General features: G+C 51.8%; 1 protein-coding gene across 1 annotated transcript; it reads left to right on the forward strand.

The window, feature by feature from the left end:
* The first annotated feature begins 2,384 nt into the window (after positions 1–2,384).
* Positions 2,385–11,115, forward strand: LOC134050227 (uncharacterized). Its single transcript, XM_062503161.1, has 9 exons — positions 2,385–2,445; positions 3,310–3,423; positions 4,423–6,102; positions 7,249–7,348; positions 8,251–8,399; positions 8,567–8,679; positions 9,192–9,281; positions 10,294–10,416; positions 10,933–11,115. Exons 1-9 carry the CDS (start codon positions 2,385–2,387, stop codon positions 11,113–11,115), a joined length of 2,613 nt encoding a protein of 870 aa, XP_062359145.1.
* Positions 11,116–15,181: the final 4,066 nt, after the last annotated feature.

Here is a 15,181-nt window from a genome sequence, read left to right on the forward strand (position 1 = left end):
GGGATTGGTGGATCCCTGAGCTCTGCAGGAGCCCCTGGCAGGCGGATTCAGGGTCTGGAGCTCGTTCCTCCCTCCCTGGCTCTGCTCGCATGGAGATGATCCTGCACCTCTCCATTTCAGCCCGGCCCTGGTGCAATAACTGTGCCCTGTGGAGGCTGGGAGAACAAAAAAACTCCCACAGCATGGCTGCAGGGTGTTTTTCAGGGGTTATTTATGAGACATGTTCCTTGGGGCTCTGTCATATTTGGGAGAGACGTGAAGCACATCCTGTGGATAATGAACTCGTGGCTTGGCAGGGTGTTCAGTCAGGGCAGGCTCGCTGCTGCTGCTGCTGCTGCTGCTGCTGCTTGGGACTTCATTTATGGCATGCTCCTCCCAAAATGAGGGATTTCAGGCACCCAGCTGCTACCTGAACAAGCAGGAACAAGAAATGTGTGACAGAAGCCTTGCAGTCCCACTAATCCAACCCAGACTGTGCCTCTCAGTTACTTTTATGGCTCATAACAGGAATTAAATTGAGATATGCATAAAAAAAACACCCAAAGCATTTCCTCTGCTGTTTGTTGTGCTATGTAAGGAATCCCAACTATGGTTAGGGGTATTTTATTTCCCCTCGAATGGAAAAACAACCGAGTGTTGTTGCAACCTGAACAGGTAATTTCTCCTTCCTGCAGCTGCTTGGGGAGCAGTCCCCTCAGCCATGGAACAAAGTAGCCAGAGGCTGAGGATTTCCACACCATGCCTGCTTCAAACCACACCAGTTACCCCTGCCTGCTCTAAACTGGCTGGGCTGGTTCCCCTTACTGGGATAATTGATGCAACTGGACCAGCCAGGCTTGTTTCCTCCCCTTGGAAAAACATCCTTCTCAACAGACATGTCAGCCCTAAAGATGTCTCTGCAGTGAGGAGATGAGTGATAAATGTGTGTGATAAATGGCATTTCTCAGCTGGGCTATTCCAGCCTGGGTGCCCTTGGCTGTACACATTTATTGGGGGCTTTGGTTTTAACAAGTGGCTTTCAGCTGCATGAAGGTTCCAGTGAGGAGGGGTGGGAAGGGACCCTCCTCCTGCAGGGTGAGCACAGCCAGAGATCCCAGGGGAGTTTGGGAGCAGTGATGGGGATGCTGCTGGATCTGTCGTGCTCCAGCTGGCTCAGGGGGCAGGAGGGGCAGGGTCCTCTGGCAGTACCTGATGCTCTGGGCTTGTTCTGGATCCTGTCACAACTCCAGCACCTCTTGGATGATCCCACAGGCCTGACTGTGAGCTCCAGCCAGTTCAGATCCCAGCTCCATTCCCAGCAGCTTTCCTGTCCTCCAGGTTCCTGTGGAACAGGATTTATGGGTTATGTGTCACAGGGCAGGGTCTGCTGAGGGGAGCACCAGAGCTGGCAGCTGCAGGAGCTCTGCAGATCCATCCCTGGGCAGCCCAGGGGTATCAGTGCAGGGCTCTGCACGCTCTTCTGCACCTCTGCTCTTGTGGGATTTGCTTTAGCTAGAGCTGAGTCCCTCAGGGGAGCATTTCCTACCCTGGTCCAGCCCCACAAACAGCACAGCAGAGGAGCAAAGCTCTGTCAGCTGTCTCAGAACCGTTCTCTGACATTTCCCACCTCACCCGTGGCTCAACACCATCCCCAGACCAGTGTCCACTGCTTCCTGCAGCCTCCCCTCCATCCGTAACCACCTTTATTCCCTGACCATTCCCCGTGGGAAGCTGCCACAGGTCCTTCCTGTCCCCTTGGGGACATAATCCTGGCAATGCTGGACTCTCACTGGAAAGGACCTGGAAAGCCAGCACGACTCCTCTGGGCTGGAGGAGCTGGGTGTGGAGTGACAGAGGGACAGAAGTGGCCTTTAAGGGAATGGCACCGAGCCTGCCCTGGGTTTGCCCAGCTCAGGGGGCTGCTGCCAGGCATTCAGAGCTGTGGCAGGGACAAACAGCAGGCCCCTGGTCAGTGTGAGGAGAAACAAGTGGTCCCCAAGGAGCTGCTGGGCTTGCACAGGGCTTGTTTGCTCCATCAAGGTGGATGCTCGCAAAAATTTTCGCTTTAACCAGTGTAATTTCCTCACTGGCAGGACAAAATATAAAAAAAAGGCAGCAACAGCAATAAACCCTCAGCCTTATTTTCCACGTGGCTTCTTGAACAAGGGTTAATCAACAGTAAAATTAAGAGGCCCCTGGAGGGAGCTACCAGCAGCCCAGGCTGACTCACAGCCCCAAATTTACTGCAGCCAGGACTTCATTTGCATTTCCTCCCGCATGCAGAGAGGAGCAGGAACAGAAGAGGTTTGTAGGGAAAAGGGGTGGAGAGCAGGGAGGAAGGCGATGGTTTGGTTATAAAGAGCATGGGAGGAAGGAGAGGCAGCAGTGCAGCCCTCGGCGCAGGGATGGGCGGCAGCGGGGCTGAGTCACTGCATTCCTGCATCGGGCTCCTGGGCATTGCCGCAGGTAGGCACCGCTCCTGGCATCCTGCCACGGGACAGGGCTTGGGAAGAGCTTTCCCCTTTTCCAAGGGGGCTAAAGACGCTGTTTATCCGCGGGCTGCTCTGCCTGGGGAAAGCGTTTCGGTCCAGAGATCCCAGCGCCCGCTCCGGCCGCCAGCAAAATATTTGTGTTGGCTTCCAAGGGCTGGCCTGGAGTTTTGTGCTGGTTCCACGCTGGGTGGGAAGTGAATCCAAACTTTTTTTCGTAGTCACTGTAGTAAATCATCTCGGTTTGGATGCAGTTTCCTCCCCTTTCGTTTTCCAGCCCTTCTCCTCACAGCTCTGTTTTCTGTGTTCACTCCCTTTCACTTGCTCCTTCTTTGTGTTTCGTCTTCCCGGATTTTATTTTGGCTGCTTTTCCATCAGCAGGAGGCTGGAGGGATCCGCTGCAGGGTCTGTGTGTGTCTGTCTGCCTTTTGCATAACTGGAATAATGGATTTTTACCTTTAGCTGGAAACTTTCAGACTCTTCCATACATTCTCAGGATGGTTTGGGTTGGAAGGCACCTTAAAGATGATCCAGTTCCATCCCCTGCCATGGGCAGGGACACCTTCCACTAGCTCAGGTTTCTCCAAGCCCTGTTCAACCTGATCTTGATGGGATGGGGCATCCACAACCTCTCTGGGCGTCCTCAAATGATTCATTCCAAGCTTTTTCAAACCAGGCACCTCGGGCACAAACCGAGTCACACTCAGCTCCTTAGGCTCTCCCGTTTGCACATTTTGCACTGTTATTTCCCTCTATTCCCTGCCCTGTCCACCCTGATCCTCTCAAGATTTTGGGATGGGTTTACAAGCTCTTTGTGCTTCCTCCCCTCTGTCCCCCACAGGGTCTCTCCTGCTGGCCGTGCACTTCTACAGCTCCCCCCGAGAGACCCCACTGATCCCCAGCACAGTTCTGGGGGTCCTGCTGCTGCTCCTGTCAGCTCTCCTGGCCTATGCAGGTAAGATTTGGGGCTGCCCAGGCCCAAAACCTCCCTCCCGTGGCTTTGCACATCCAGGTGTGCTTTGCCAACAGGATCCAAACCTCCCTGCACGGCTCACCCCTTCTCCCAGGGGTGTGTGGTGTCCAGAGATGCTGTGGCTGCATCCCTGGAAGTGTCCAAGGCCAGGTTGGATGAGTCTTGGAGCCAGCTGGGATAGTGTAAAATGTCCCTGCCCATGGCAGGGGGTGGGATGGGATGAGCTTTGAGGTCTCCCCCAACCCAAACCATTCCATGGCTCAGTGTCAGCACAGCAAATTTTTCCTCTATAAGCGAGAAGAGAAATCAATGTTTGTTTTAAACAAGTGCTCTACCAGGACCTCGGAGCTTTAACACACTGAACACACCATTCCTCTCCCAGGCTTTCTGAGAGTGCTTTCAGCATCCATGGATTGAAATGTCCATGGGTAAATGCCAAGAGACAGTGCCTCTACTCATCTGAGAGAAAACAATCGCTGCCTACAACAAAATCCACACTCTCTAGAGTGAATGCTGAACTATTTATTCTTTGTAACTCATAGCAATGAGAGCAGTTCAGTTTAGAAAAGACCTTAAAGATTGTCAGATCCAACCATCAGCCAGCACTGCCACCATGGTCAGCATTGGTCCATGTCCTCAAGTGCCACATATGCCTGTCTTTTGGGAAATGGGCACTCCACCACTGCCCTGGCAGCTGTGCCAGGGCTGGACAACCCTTTCCATGAGAAATCTAAACCTCCCCTGGTACAAGTTGAAGCCATTTCCTCTCGTGCTCTCTCTTGTTCCCTGGGAGAGGAGCCCGACCCCTTGCTACAAGCTCCTTCCAGGCAGCTGTAGAGTGTGAAAAGCTCCCCCTGAGCCTCCTTTTCTCCAGGATAAATCCATCATCAGGCAGGACCCGTGCTGATCCTTGCTCCGTAGTGACCCTGCTGCCCACGTGCCGCTCTCTGAAATCACATCCCTGTCTCCCTTTGTTCCCAGGGATCCGGAGAAACCTCAGGAATGGCTCCCTGCTGGTGCCTCTGTGCCTGACCCTGTCAGCCTTCTGGAGTGGCTACGGAGTGATCCTCATCCTGGCAGGGCAGGGAGTGCTCCGTGAGCCGGGGGATGCCCGTGATGCCCTGGTGCCAGGCCTGGCCACCTTCACCCTGGCCCTGCTGCTGCTGGCCGTGGTGGGCTTCCTCTGTGGAGAGCCCCTCCTGGCCCTGGTGGCTAGTGCCACGTCCCTGGCCAGTGCCCACGAGCTTGCCCTGCACTACAGCTCCTCGCTCGGCCCCTCGGCCGTGGCTTGCGGCCACCTCCTTGTCTGCTTGCTCGGGGGCTACTTTGCTCTGGGGAGGATCCTCTACTTCCTGACCAAAGGGAAAGTTGCCCTCCCTGGCACGGATCTGGCTGAGAAAAAGTCCCAGGAGCAGGGCTGGGCCAGCGCTGGCAATCCCTTTGTAGCCCCCGGGCTGCTCCTGAACGTGCTGGCGGCCAGTGTCTTCTGCTGCAGGCTCCTGGGGATCACCCCCAGGCTCTTCCCGGGCCACGTGCCCTGGCTGTGGGCAGCTGGCACCTACCAGGTTGGCATCTGTGTGTTGTCCTTCCGTGCAATGGATGTTCTCATGGCCACAGCCTTTGGCTTCACTTCCATCCTCCAGTTTGCTGCAGGTTACAGCCTCCTGTACCCCACCTGGCAGCCAGAGGAGCCGTCTTTCCCTACCCCATTCCTGGTGGTTTTCTCCATTCTTTTTGCAGTCTTGGCTCTTTTTCTCTTCCTCCAGAGCCCCGTGGATGGCTTGTACCTGCTGGTTTTTGTCACCTACTGCATTGCCTTGGCTTGTAGCCCCAGGGGTTTTTTTGCAGCTGGCCCCCAAGGCGTGGCCGTGGCCGTTTTCGTGGCTTCGGCCTCGGTGGCTCTGATTCACCTGTACAACGTGAGGGCAAGGGCCAAGATCCCAACAGGGAAGGGGGCTGTGAGGGCCCTCCTTGCTCGCAGCAACCTCCTGAAGCTCCGGGAGGGACCCAACCTCCACGCTCCTTACCTGGGCTATTCCAAGTACGCCGATGCAGAAGTGCTCGCCTACGCCTGCAGTGTCCTGGCTTCTTTTGCTCTGACAGACACAGGAGACCCCCAGGCTCCCCTTGCCACCGTGGTCATTCCATGGGTGGTGGTCGCTGGTGGCATCCTGAAGCTTCTTAGTGGCTCGGTGGCCTTTGCCCGGGGTAAAACCCTGGAGAGCAGCGCCTTCATCCTCTACGCTGTCATGTGGATCATCTGGGGCCTGGCAAGGTATGCTGGCCTCCACGGCACTGCCAGAAGCTTCCACGCAGCCGTGGGCATCGTTGCCTTCATGCTCTTCAACAGCTTCGTTGTCTTCTGCTCGCTCTTCCTCAACATGGCTTGGTTCTTCTACTCCCTCACGTTCATGCTGGTGGCTGTCAGCTTCCTGCTGGACGCCATCCGTGCTCTTCCTGCAGGATACGACCTCGCTGCCAGCCTCATCTTTGGGCTGGTCAGCTTTTACTGCTTCCTGGCTGCCCTGGCCAGCAGCACCTTGGAGGGTTGCTGCTTGCCCATGGGGAAGCCCGTGGTGCAGCTCAGTGGTGTCGGGGCAGGAGCCACCAAGTGTCTTCACCTGCCTGCCAGAAAAGCATCCTCAGTCAAGAGGATTGCAGGTAAGGGGGAAAAAGCAGAGGGAGGGGAAATTCTGGGAGATCTTGTAGCAGAACACTGTTAAAAGGACGTGATCCCAATCAGAGAATCACAGAATGGTTTCAGTGGGAAAGGACCTCAAAGCCCATCTTGTTCCATGGGCAGGGACACCTTCCACTCGACCAGGATGGTCCAAGCCATGTCCAATGTGGCCTTGATGTGGAAACCTGGATGATGTGGTGATGTTTTGGTAAAGTTTTGTTTTTAAGCCATCAGGGCTGTGGAAGGAGTTTTGATCCCCACTTTGATACCCACAAAAAAAAAAAAAAGAAAAAAAGAAAGAAGATGTGGCCAGGCTGGAGACGATCCAGAGAAAGGCCACAAAGATGATCCAAAGCCTGAGAAGCTCCCAAGTGAGGAAAGGCTGAGAGAGCTGAGCTTGTTCAGCCTTGGGGAACTGAGATTTAGGGGAGATCTTCTCACCATGTTTGGTACTCGAGGGGTGGCTACAAAGGAGAAGGAATCTCCCTTTTAATGAGGAATCATGGAAAATACAAGGGATAATCTGTGCAGGTTATTCCTGGGGAGAATATCAGAATTCCTGGGCCAAGTTACAGGGGTCAGGAGCTGAGTGGAGCAGTGAATTCCCTGCTGTGTCTCCTGCATCATTTCCCTGTGTCCTCATCCAGTCTGAGACCCAGGAATCCTCCAAGATGGGGTTACCACCCAAAGCTTTGCCCAGAGAAAGCAGAACCAATGCTTGGTCCTTGTTCTCTCTCCACTCTGGTTCAGAACCCCCTGAATGCCAGATACCCTCTTGGAGGAGTGCTGGGAAAATGCACTGCCAGAAATGGGAAAAAAGAGGAGAAGAGAGGAGAGGAGAGGAGAGGAGAGGAGAGGAGAGGAGAGGAGAGGAGAGGAGAGGAGAGGAGAGGAGAGGAGAGGAGAGGAGAGGAGAGGAGAGGAGAGGAGAGGAGAGGAGAGGAGAGGAGAGGAGAGGAGAGGAGAGGAGAGGAGAGGAGAGGAGAGGAGAGGAGAGGAGAGGAGAGGAGAGGAGAGGAGAGGAGAGGAGAGGAGAGGAGAGGAGAGGAGAGGAGAGGAAGCACACGGTGTGGCAGCTCTGCCAGGGGAATTACACCCCTGTCACCTCCCTGTGTCCATGCCAACAGATATCCTGAGGAATGGTGGCACCTGTGGCATCCCCACCGACACCGTGTACGTGCTGGTGGCTGCCTGCAGCCGGCCTGATGCCGTGGAGAAAGCTCACAGGTGAGTCCTGGCACCTGGGCTGGGCTCAGGAACCTTCCAGAACTCGGAGCTGCTGCTGAGAGCGAGAGCAGCTCAGCCTCAGTGGGAACAGCAAGGTGAGCAGAAGATTCAGGTGAGGAAAGGAGGGAATTGAGCTGGAATTGTGTCCTGACACACTGAGGAGCTGGGTAACCTGGACACCACCAGAAACCCAAGTGGCAAATGGGGCAGGGGGTAATTGTTCTTATTTGGAGGTAAATGTTGTCACAACAAAACCCCTCTGGTGACAGCAGACTTGTGCTCTGAGCTCTCCATAGAGCTCCTCACAAGGAGTGTGTAGGAAGTTTGGTTGGGGTTTTTGGTATATTGTGTGTTTTGAGGGGTTTTGGGTTGATGAGTTACTATTTGTGCTGTAGGTATTTTTGGAGTTTCTTGGTAGAAGCAGAGGTTTTTTATTTACATTTATTTTGGAAAGATGCTGAGTTGTAAAGTGTCTTTTTTTTGTATCTTGGGTAATAATTTGGTGGTTTTGTATTTTCTGTAGACTTTGGGTAACATTTTTTATATGTTTAAATTTTTTACGCTTGAAATGTGGGGTTTTCTGGTGAGTTTTGCTGTTATTATTTTTGTGGAGTGGTTTTGTTGAGGAGCCCCTCATATTGGTGGGGTTTCCTCAGAATTTGGGCCATTGGGACCTTTGCCCATCACTACACAAGAAATTAAAGCCTTTGGAAATGGACATTCCTGACTGGGAGGGATTCCCATCCCATCTGCTGCTGACCAGTCCTAATTTTACTCCAGACTGGTGACCTGGGGCAGGGCCTGCACACCTTCTCTTAGCTCTAGACCTCACCAAGTTTCCTATATTTGAAATGAAATCCTCATCCTACTTCCAGTCTCACCTTTTCCTCCCTCTTTTCCAGATCCAAGCGCCAGGCTCAGGATCGCCCCATGTCCCTCTGGATTTCCAGCCTAAAGCAGCTGGAACCTGCCAAGCATTTGTTCACTCCCCTCCTCTGGGATTTCATGGAGGCTGCCTGGCCATCTCCCATCAGCTTGGTCATTCCCAGAGGTGAGGAAATACTCTTCATTTCAAGCTCTCTGGAGAGCTTTGGGTTTGGAATTCCTAAAACCGCGAACCCCCGCAGCACCGCGCGTTCCGTGGGGACATTCCTGTCACGGTGGTTGTGTTTGGGCTGGTGGAAATCTCTGAGTGCTGAGTGCCTCTGCTTGGTGCAGGCGAGTGGGTGGATTTCCTGGGAATGAAGGACTCTGCCAAATACGTTGGAACCCCTCAGAGCGTGGCCATCCGCATCCCCGACTGCTCTGTGACCACACACCTCATCGACCTGGTGAGTCAGAGCACCTCAGCCTGGTGACCTGAGCCCTCCTTTGACAGGGGCTGGGGCCTGCAAGCAGCTGGGAGGGGATTTATGGCAGCAAAGAGGGGAAAAGGAGCAACTGCCAGGTCAGGAAATGAGGAGAATGCCCTTAACAGACACAGTTCCATTTCCAGCGTAGAGCACTGTTGGAAACACGGACTTGTGTGAGGACAGAATGACTTCAGAAGGTGCAGAAAGCGGCCCCAGGAGCTGGGATACCCTAAGTGTTCTAGGTCTAGGCAAGAGCTGATGCTGAAAAGCAAGATGGCATCTCATGGCCATCATCACCAAACCAAAATTGGCCAGTGCTTGTCACCCAAATGCGGTTTGGTGGGACCGTAGTTACCTGCAAAGAAGGTTCCTCACCTGGGTGAGACACACTGAGCTCTGTTGAGGGTCACGGATGATCTTTAGAGCTCGAGTCGCCTGTTTGATCCCAACAGTGCTGCTCAGAGCTTTGATCCCTGTTTTTGTATCTCCAGGTTGGCCCCATTGTGGTCACATCAGCCAACCCAACGGGAGAGGCTGACACGACCCACCACAACCAAGTGTACGCCAAGCTGGGAGATAAGGTAACCAAGAGATGTTAAAACGGGGATGGAAAAATGCAACCCCTCTGCTTCCAGAAAGCAAATCAACAGATGGTAGCAGGAATCTGGGAAAGCTTCTAATTAAAAAAAAATCTCCTCATGTCGGTGTCAAAGAGAAAGAAGATTTCAAAGCACAGATCTTGGTGTGAAACTGAAGTTCTTCTGCTGTGCACAGTGTAGTTATGGCTTGGCAACGTGAGTTGTTGATATTCCAACATGGGATGATGGGAGCAGTAAAAAATTCCTTCTTGCTCACAAGAAATCAAATCCTGGTTCCTGGATGTGCCAGTCCTCCAGCTGGCATTGGGCTGTGAGAACTCAGGGATTCCCATATAAGCCTGGTCTAAAACTGGTGCCGAGCTCCAAAAAAATTCCTGTCTTTTAGAGCTTTCATGGAAGTGCCATGGTCATGGCCTTTCATTGGTTGTGGTGGGACATCAGGAAAGGTTCTTCCCTCACCCAGAGGGTGCTGGGCACTGCCCAGGCTCCCCAGGGAGTAGGCACGGCTCCGAGGCCACCAGGAGTGCTTGGAAGGGTGGAATTATTGGGGTGTCCTGTGCAGGGTCAGGGGTTGGTTTGATGGTGCCTGTGGATCCTTCCAACTCAGGATAATTCCACGTTTCTAAGATTTAACTGCTGAATTCCAAGGGGTTTACATTTGGTGTCATCATGGCACAGCTTTAAACAAGAGGTGGGACAAATCTTCCACCTCTAATTCCTCACAAATCAAAACTACATGCGCATTTTCTTTGTGGATGGGACTTCTCCAGACCTCCTCAGCTGCAGTAAACCTGCCTGGGCTGTGCTGCTGACCTGCACCCCACAGAGCTCTCCCTGTCCTTGCTTTGGGGTTCGTTCACTCCAAATCTAGCGCTGGTGTCACTGCAGCAGGGCAGGAAGGAGCAGCATTGCCTTTGAAGAGAATTATTTGCTGTTGAGAGGGAAAACTCTCCCATTCCAAAGGGAATTTGGTGTGGAAATCTCCTGTTTTCAGGTCGATGCAGTTCTTTGTGGTGGGCCTTCTCCAGAGAACATTGCCTCCACCGTGGTGGACTGCACCAAGATCGACAGTGGGAACATCGGATTCTTCCGGGTCGGCATCATCCCCAAGTCTCAGGTAAAATTCAGCTAGATTTCATTTCCATTCCCTCTCTCCACTGCATGAGTTTCAGCCTGGGGCTTCCTAATTCAGCAAGGAGACAAAGAAGTCTGATGGCATGAGGAGTTGTCCCAGGCTGGTGTGAGGGACACGAGGAGAGCTCCTCCCTTCTGTCCTGATCCTGCTCCGGAGCACTGGAGCACCTCTCTGGTGCTGAGGAATGGGCAATTCCCCAAAAAACGGGGATGATTCATCCATGGAAAGGGCTCTGAGATCCAAGGTCATGGACCTCCTCCATGGGGCAGGCTCTCCGTGTTCACCCATCCCAGAGAGCTCTGAGCACAGAAATGATTTGTGCCATCACAAAACCGAGCCAGACACTTGAAAGAGAAGATCTTGTGGAAGGTGTGCCTGCCCTTGGGGGACCTTTCAACCCATTATTTTATGATCATTTGATTATTTCAACATCTGGAGAAGAAATGAGTGCTCTCCCCTAATTCCTAACCTACTCCCAGCTGTGTTTGCTCATTCCAGGTGCTGCAGATCCTGGAGCAGGTGCAGAAGAAACGCCTGGTGGTCCCTACCAGTGGCACTGGCCCCACAAAAGGCTGGGAAGAGCTCCAGACCCGTGGCCATGCCGTGCGCAACGGCGTGGGCAGAGCTGCCCTGGGGGAGCCGGGGCTGGATTCCGATTTGGAGCATCACACCCGCTTCTGAGTGGCACAGCTCCGCGCTCACCGCGACATCGTCTGCTGGAAAAACGTGGAAAATGTGGGAAATGCCATTTTGGCCAAACTGGGCAATGGGAGAGGCTGCCCAGCTGCAGGGGTGACTCATCCGTCTTTCTATGGACACTGCTCACGCATCCCTGCAAACCACAGGAAAATTTTCCCTTAGGGACACTGCCAGCTCTCCCTGGAGACCAGTCACGACCAAAGCCTTTGGTGGCAGGCTGGCTCCGGAGTTCCAGAGCTCCATCCCTGTCACTGGGAGGGAATTCCTTGGGTTTGGGGCATGGGGTGAGGAGAAGCGGTGCAGAATTGTGTGGTGGGGGAGAAACACCGCGTGGAACTTGAATCACACAGAATGATTTCGGTGGGGAAAGACATTTCCATTCCTTGAATCCTGCCGTGCCCCCAGCACTGCCAAGTCCCCATGTCCCCGAGTGCCACACCACGTGGGAAAGGAGGAGGGGAGATGTGTCCAGGGGCTTTGCTGGTGGATCCAATGGGCTTGGCAAAGCCTGGGCTCGGAGCTGGGGCTGTCTCCTGCTGTGTTTTCCTCAGAATCACCCATGTTTGACCCCACCTGGGAGGTGTTTCCTCTGCTGGAGGAACCCAACACTCCAAAGAAATGCCAGACCTGAGGTGTGAGGTGTCGTTCCTGCGTTTCACACTCAGTGTCAGGGTGGAATTCCCATTTGGATGACCCCGATATTATCTCCTTCAAGGTGCTGGAGCTTTAGGGAAGGCCCTCCCTTCCCATGTTAGGAATTTCAGGAGCCCAATCTCCATGTGTTTGAGCATGCCAGGAGCTGGTCTCTTGCCTTGCAGCCTAACCCTTCCCATCTCATGGCACGTTTCCTCCAGAGTGCAAATTCCATAGGATCAGAGGAAGGAATTCCAACCATCCCAGGCAGCCATTTGTCTTCTCCAGGGGCCCAACTTCTCTGGAAACTCTGAAATTTCCCCTGAAATACAGGGAAGAGGCTGGAGATGCGCTCACTCATGACCTTAATGGCATCACTGGGACATGGTGGGATGGCTCCTGGAGCGTAGCAATGGGAGGATATGGACTTTTTAGGAAGGACAGGCAGTTTGGAGTGCTGGCTGCTGGCCAGGAGGAGTTGGGAAGGAGTCTCAAACCCTCCTGAGGAGTTTTCCTTCACAAACATTGCAGTTATGGCTCATTCCAGCTCCAAAAACTGCTGATCTTATTCTTACCTGACTCAGGTGCAAGGTGCTGATCAAACTCCAGCTGAAACCAATCTATTGCTCATTGATTTCACCTGAAGTTGTGCTGGAATTTAAGGATAAAAGTGGTGCAGGTGGAGGAGCTCGACCTCCATGAACTCTGGCAAGTGGGGTCTCCTCAACTCATCCTCACAGAGCTGGCTCTTTCTCTCTCTCTCTCTTCCACCAGAAAAAATTCCAGGGAATTCAGTGTGTTCAATAATTCTGCTGATCTACTTCCTCTATATCCTTGGAGTTTATTAAAACTGGTTTTTAGAGAGCAATAAAATATTTTCAATAAAGAGATCTCACCCAGGGCTGTGCAGTCGTGACAAAAACCTTGTGGGGTAATGGGTTCTGGATGTTGGGGGTTCCTGGCCATGCAGGATCCGAGCAGGATCTCAGGAGGGAATCAAATTGTCACACATCCAGGGTGAGGAAGAGGAGGGAGGGAGAAGATAACTCCTCACAGCAGGTCCTGGCACCAGCTCAAAAATGCCAGGGCTGAATTTCACCCCTTAATCACTTAAAAAAACCCAAAAAACCTATAAACACCAAAATCTGAGGGAATGTGCTGAGAAGTGGGAATTTGAAGAGGTGCTGAGACATCACAAAGCCTTCTGGTGAGGGAAAACTGTCATGGCTTAAATATACCATGGGTGCTGCTGCCCTGTGCTGCAAATACTGATTTTTTTTCTTTTTTTTAAAGTGGCACAAATTAAAAGTGGCTCAAAAAAGTGTTCTTCACTACATGCTTCATCTGGATCCATTTTCCCCCTTTGTTTCCATATTTTTTGGTTTTTATTCACAAAAAATGTTGGTTTCAGTGTCAGGACACTGGGGGAAGCATTTCTTATTTTGCTGGAGTGAGACAAGGAGAGGTTTCATCTCAGGCTTGATTTTACCCCACCCACAGCTCTCCTGTGTACCAGCAAAACAAAAAGGAACAGTTTAGGGAAAAGGAGATTTTAATGGGATCTTTCACTTAAATCAAGGCAAAAAAAAAAATCTGCTATTTCCACAGTTTCCCAGTGTTTAGGGGGAAGCAGAACATTTTTGAAGGGAGCTGGAGAAAGGATAAAAGTTGCTGTTTCAAGTGGCAAATCCAAAACACTTGAGTCACAAAGGGCTGAGATAAACATTTGATTATTGGGCTGTATGTGCTGAAAAATCACAGATCAAATCTATTTTGGGCTATCAACAAGAGTCTTTTCATCACTAAAACTGGAGGTTATTGTTATAAGTATGTTTCAATAATTGACAGGAACAAATTTAATTAGATTCAATACGATTTATTGAGTGAGTGACAGTAAGCAAAACAGGTCAAAAAAGGTTTTCCAAGCCTCCTCAAGGGGAAGGAACCTCTCCATCCCCATGTTCTGGATAAGAGGGACTAAAGGGGGTGTAAAGCCCTCAGACCTCACCCCAAGAGGAGGAAAACCAGAAGAGACTCCACTGAAACCAATTTGGGTTTGCATTGTCAATGTCTGGGAGATCTTTAGGCCTGAAAGGTCACCCTGGGAGACAAAACAACCTCATGAATGGGGCTCTTTGTGAACCAGCCAACTCTCCAATCCCACTGGGGTTGGAAACAACCCGGGAAGAAGGGCTGTCCCACCTTCCTTCTGCCCTTTGTGCAGTCTAGACATCCGTGTCAATGGAAAAAAGGTTTAAAAAGGGATGTAAAAGAAGCGTGTTTTCCAGTGGCAGGAAAAAGCCAGCTCACCCTTGGAGAGCAGAGCGGTGCCGTGGGGACAGGAACTGAGTCAGTGCCACGGCCCAGGACGTGTCGGTGCCGTGGGTGCGCCTGGCTCAGGGTGGGCAGAGCTCTTCCGAGGGGAAGGGCGGCTTCCCAACCACGGCCGGGGGCCAAACCAGCCCAGCAGAAACCTTGGGACATGGGCAGGAATGTCCCCCTGGCCACTTCGAACCTACAGGAGCACCAGGGACCTTGGAATGGGTGATCTTGGAGATCTTTTTCTGCAACCTGGGAGTTTGGAGCTTTCTGTGCTTTCTGGCTCTGACCCCTAAAAGAGCACTGAGCCCTTGGAAAAATCTTCCGGATTTGAGTGATGGAGTTAAAATCACTGAATACCAAATGGTGAAGGATTTGGAATTTAGAATATAATAATGGGTATGGGACAAGATGGAGGTTCTAAGGCAGTGGCTCTTCTTCCTTCTTGTTCCTTCTTCTTACTTTTAAGTAATATTTTTTGGTTAAGTAAAAAGTACTGGGTGTTTATTCACTGAGTCAGAAGTATAAATAATACAGATGTTAGTTTTTAATTAAACACTTAGGCCTTAAAAGACCTTGTAACGAGCAAGATCCACCAACATTTTCTCGCTTTTAGCTTGGTAGCTAGAGGTGCTGTAGTACTCACTGCACTATGGATAAAAATTTAATGAACAGCCAAGTCCAAACACAAAACATCCTCTCTCACCCATTCAATCCTAACTCTAACTAAAAAAAAAAAAAAAAAAAAAAAAATCAAAAACTCCAAACAATTCCTACTAATATTTTCCAACCTTATCAATTCTACAGTTTTATGGCTCTCTACTTGGAGGGTTCTGTCTCCTGAAGAAAATCTGCCTGGAGCTTGGGATGGGGTGGAGGAAAAGGCAGGAATTGACCCTACTTGGTTGGGTCATCTTCAGCCCAAACCCAGCCCCATGACCTGGCCAGGGTTGAGGGCACGGCTCCTGCAAACACAACCCGCAGTGGGTTCGGGTCACACTCACCCTGTTGAATTCTTCTCTTCCCTTTTCCAGCAACAGCCTGGGGTTATTCCTGCAAAATCACCAGATAATCAACTCTATCAGCACAGAGGAGC

Source organism: Cinclus cinclus, chromosome 15, assembly GCF_963662255.1.
Source record: "Cinclus cinclus chromosome 15, bCinCin1.1, whole genome shotgun sequence".
Taxonomy (NCBI): domain Eukaryota; kingdom Metazoa; phylum Chordata; class Aves; order Passeriformes; family Cinclidae; genus Cinclus; species Cinclus cinclus.

Bases quoted from the DNA above. Each gene is read 5' to 3' on its own strand.
- LOC134050227 (XM_062503161.1), top strand. From the start codon at position 2,385: ATGGGCGGCAGCGGGGCTGAGTCACTGCATTCCTGCATCGGGCTCCTG. The intron at 6,103-7,248 runs GTAAGGGGGAAA...CCATGCCAACAG, and splicing joins CTCAGTCAAGAGGATTGCAG to ATATCCTGAGGAATGGTGGC. The intron at 9,282-10,293 runs GTAACCAAGAGA...TCCTGTTTTCAG, and splicing joins ACGCCAAGCTGGGAGATAAG to GTCGATGCAGTTCTTTGTGG.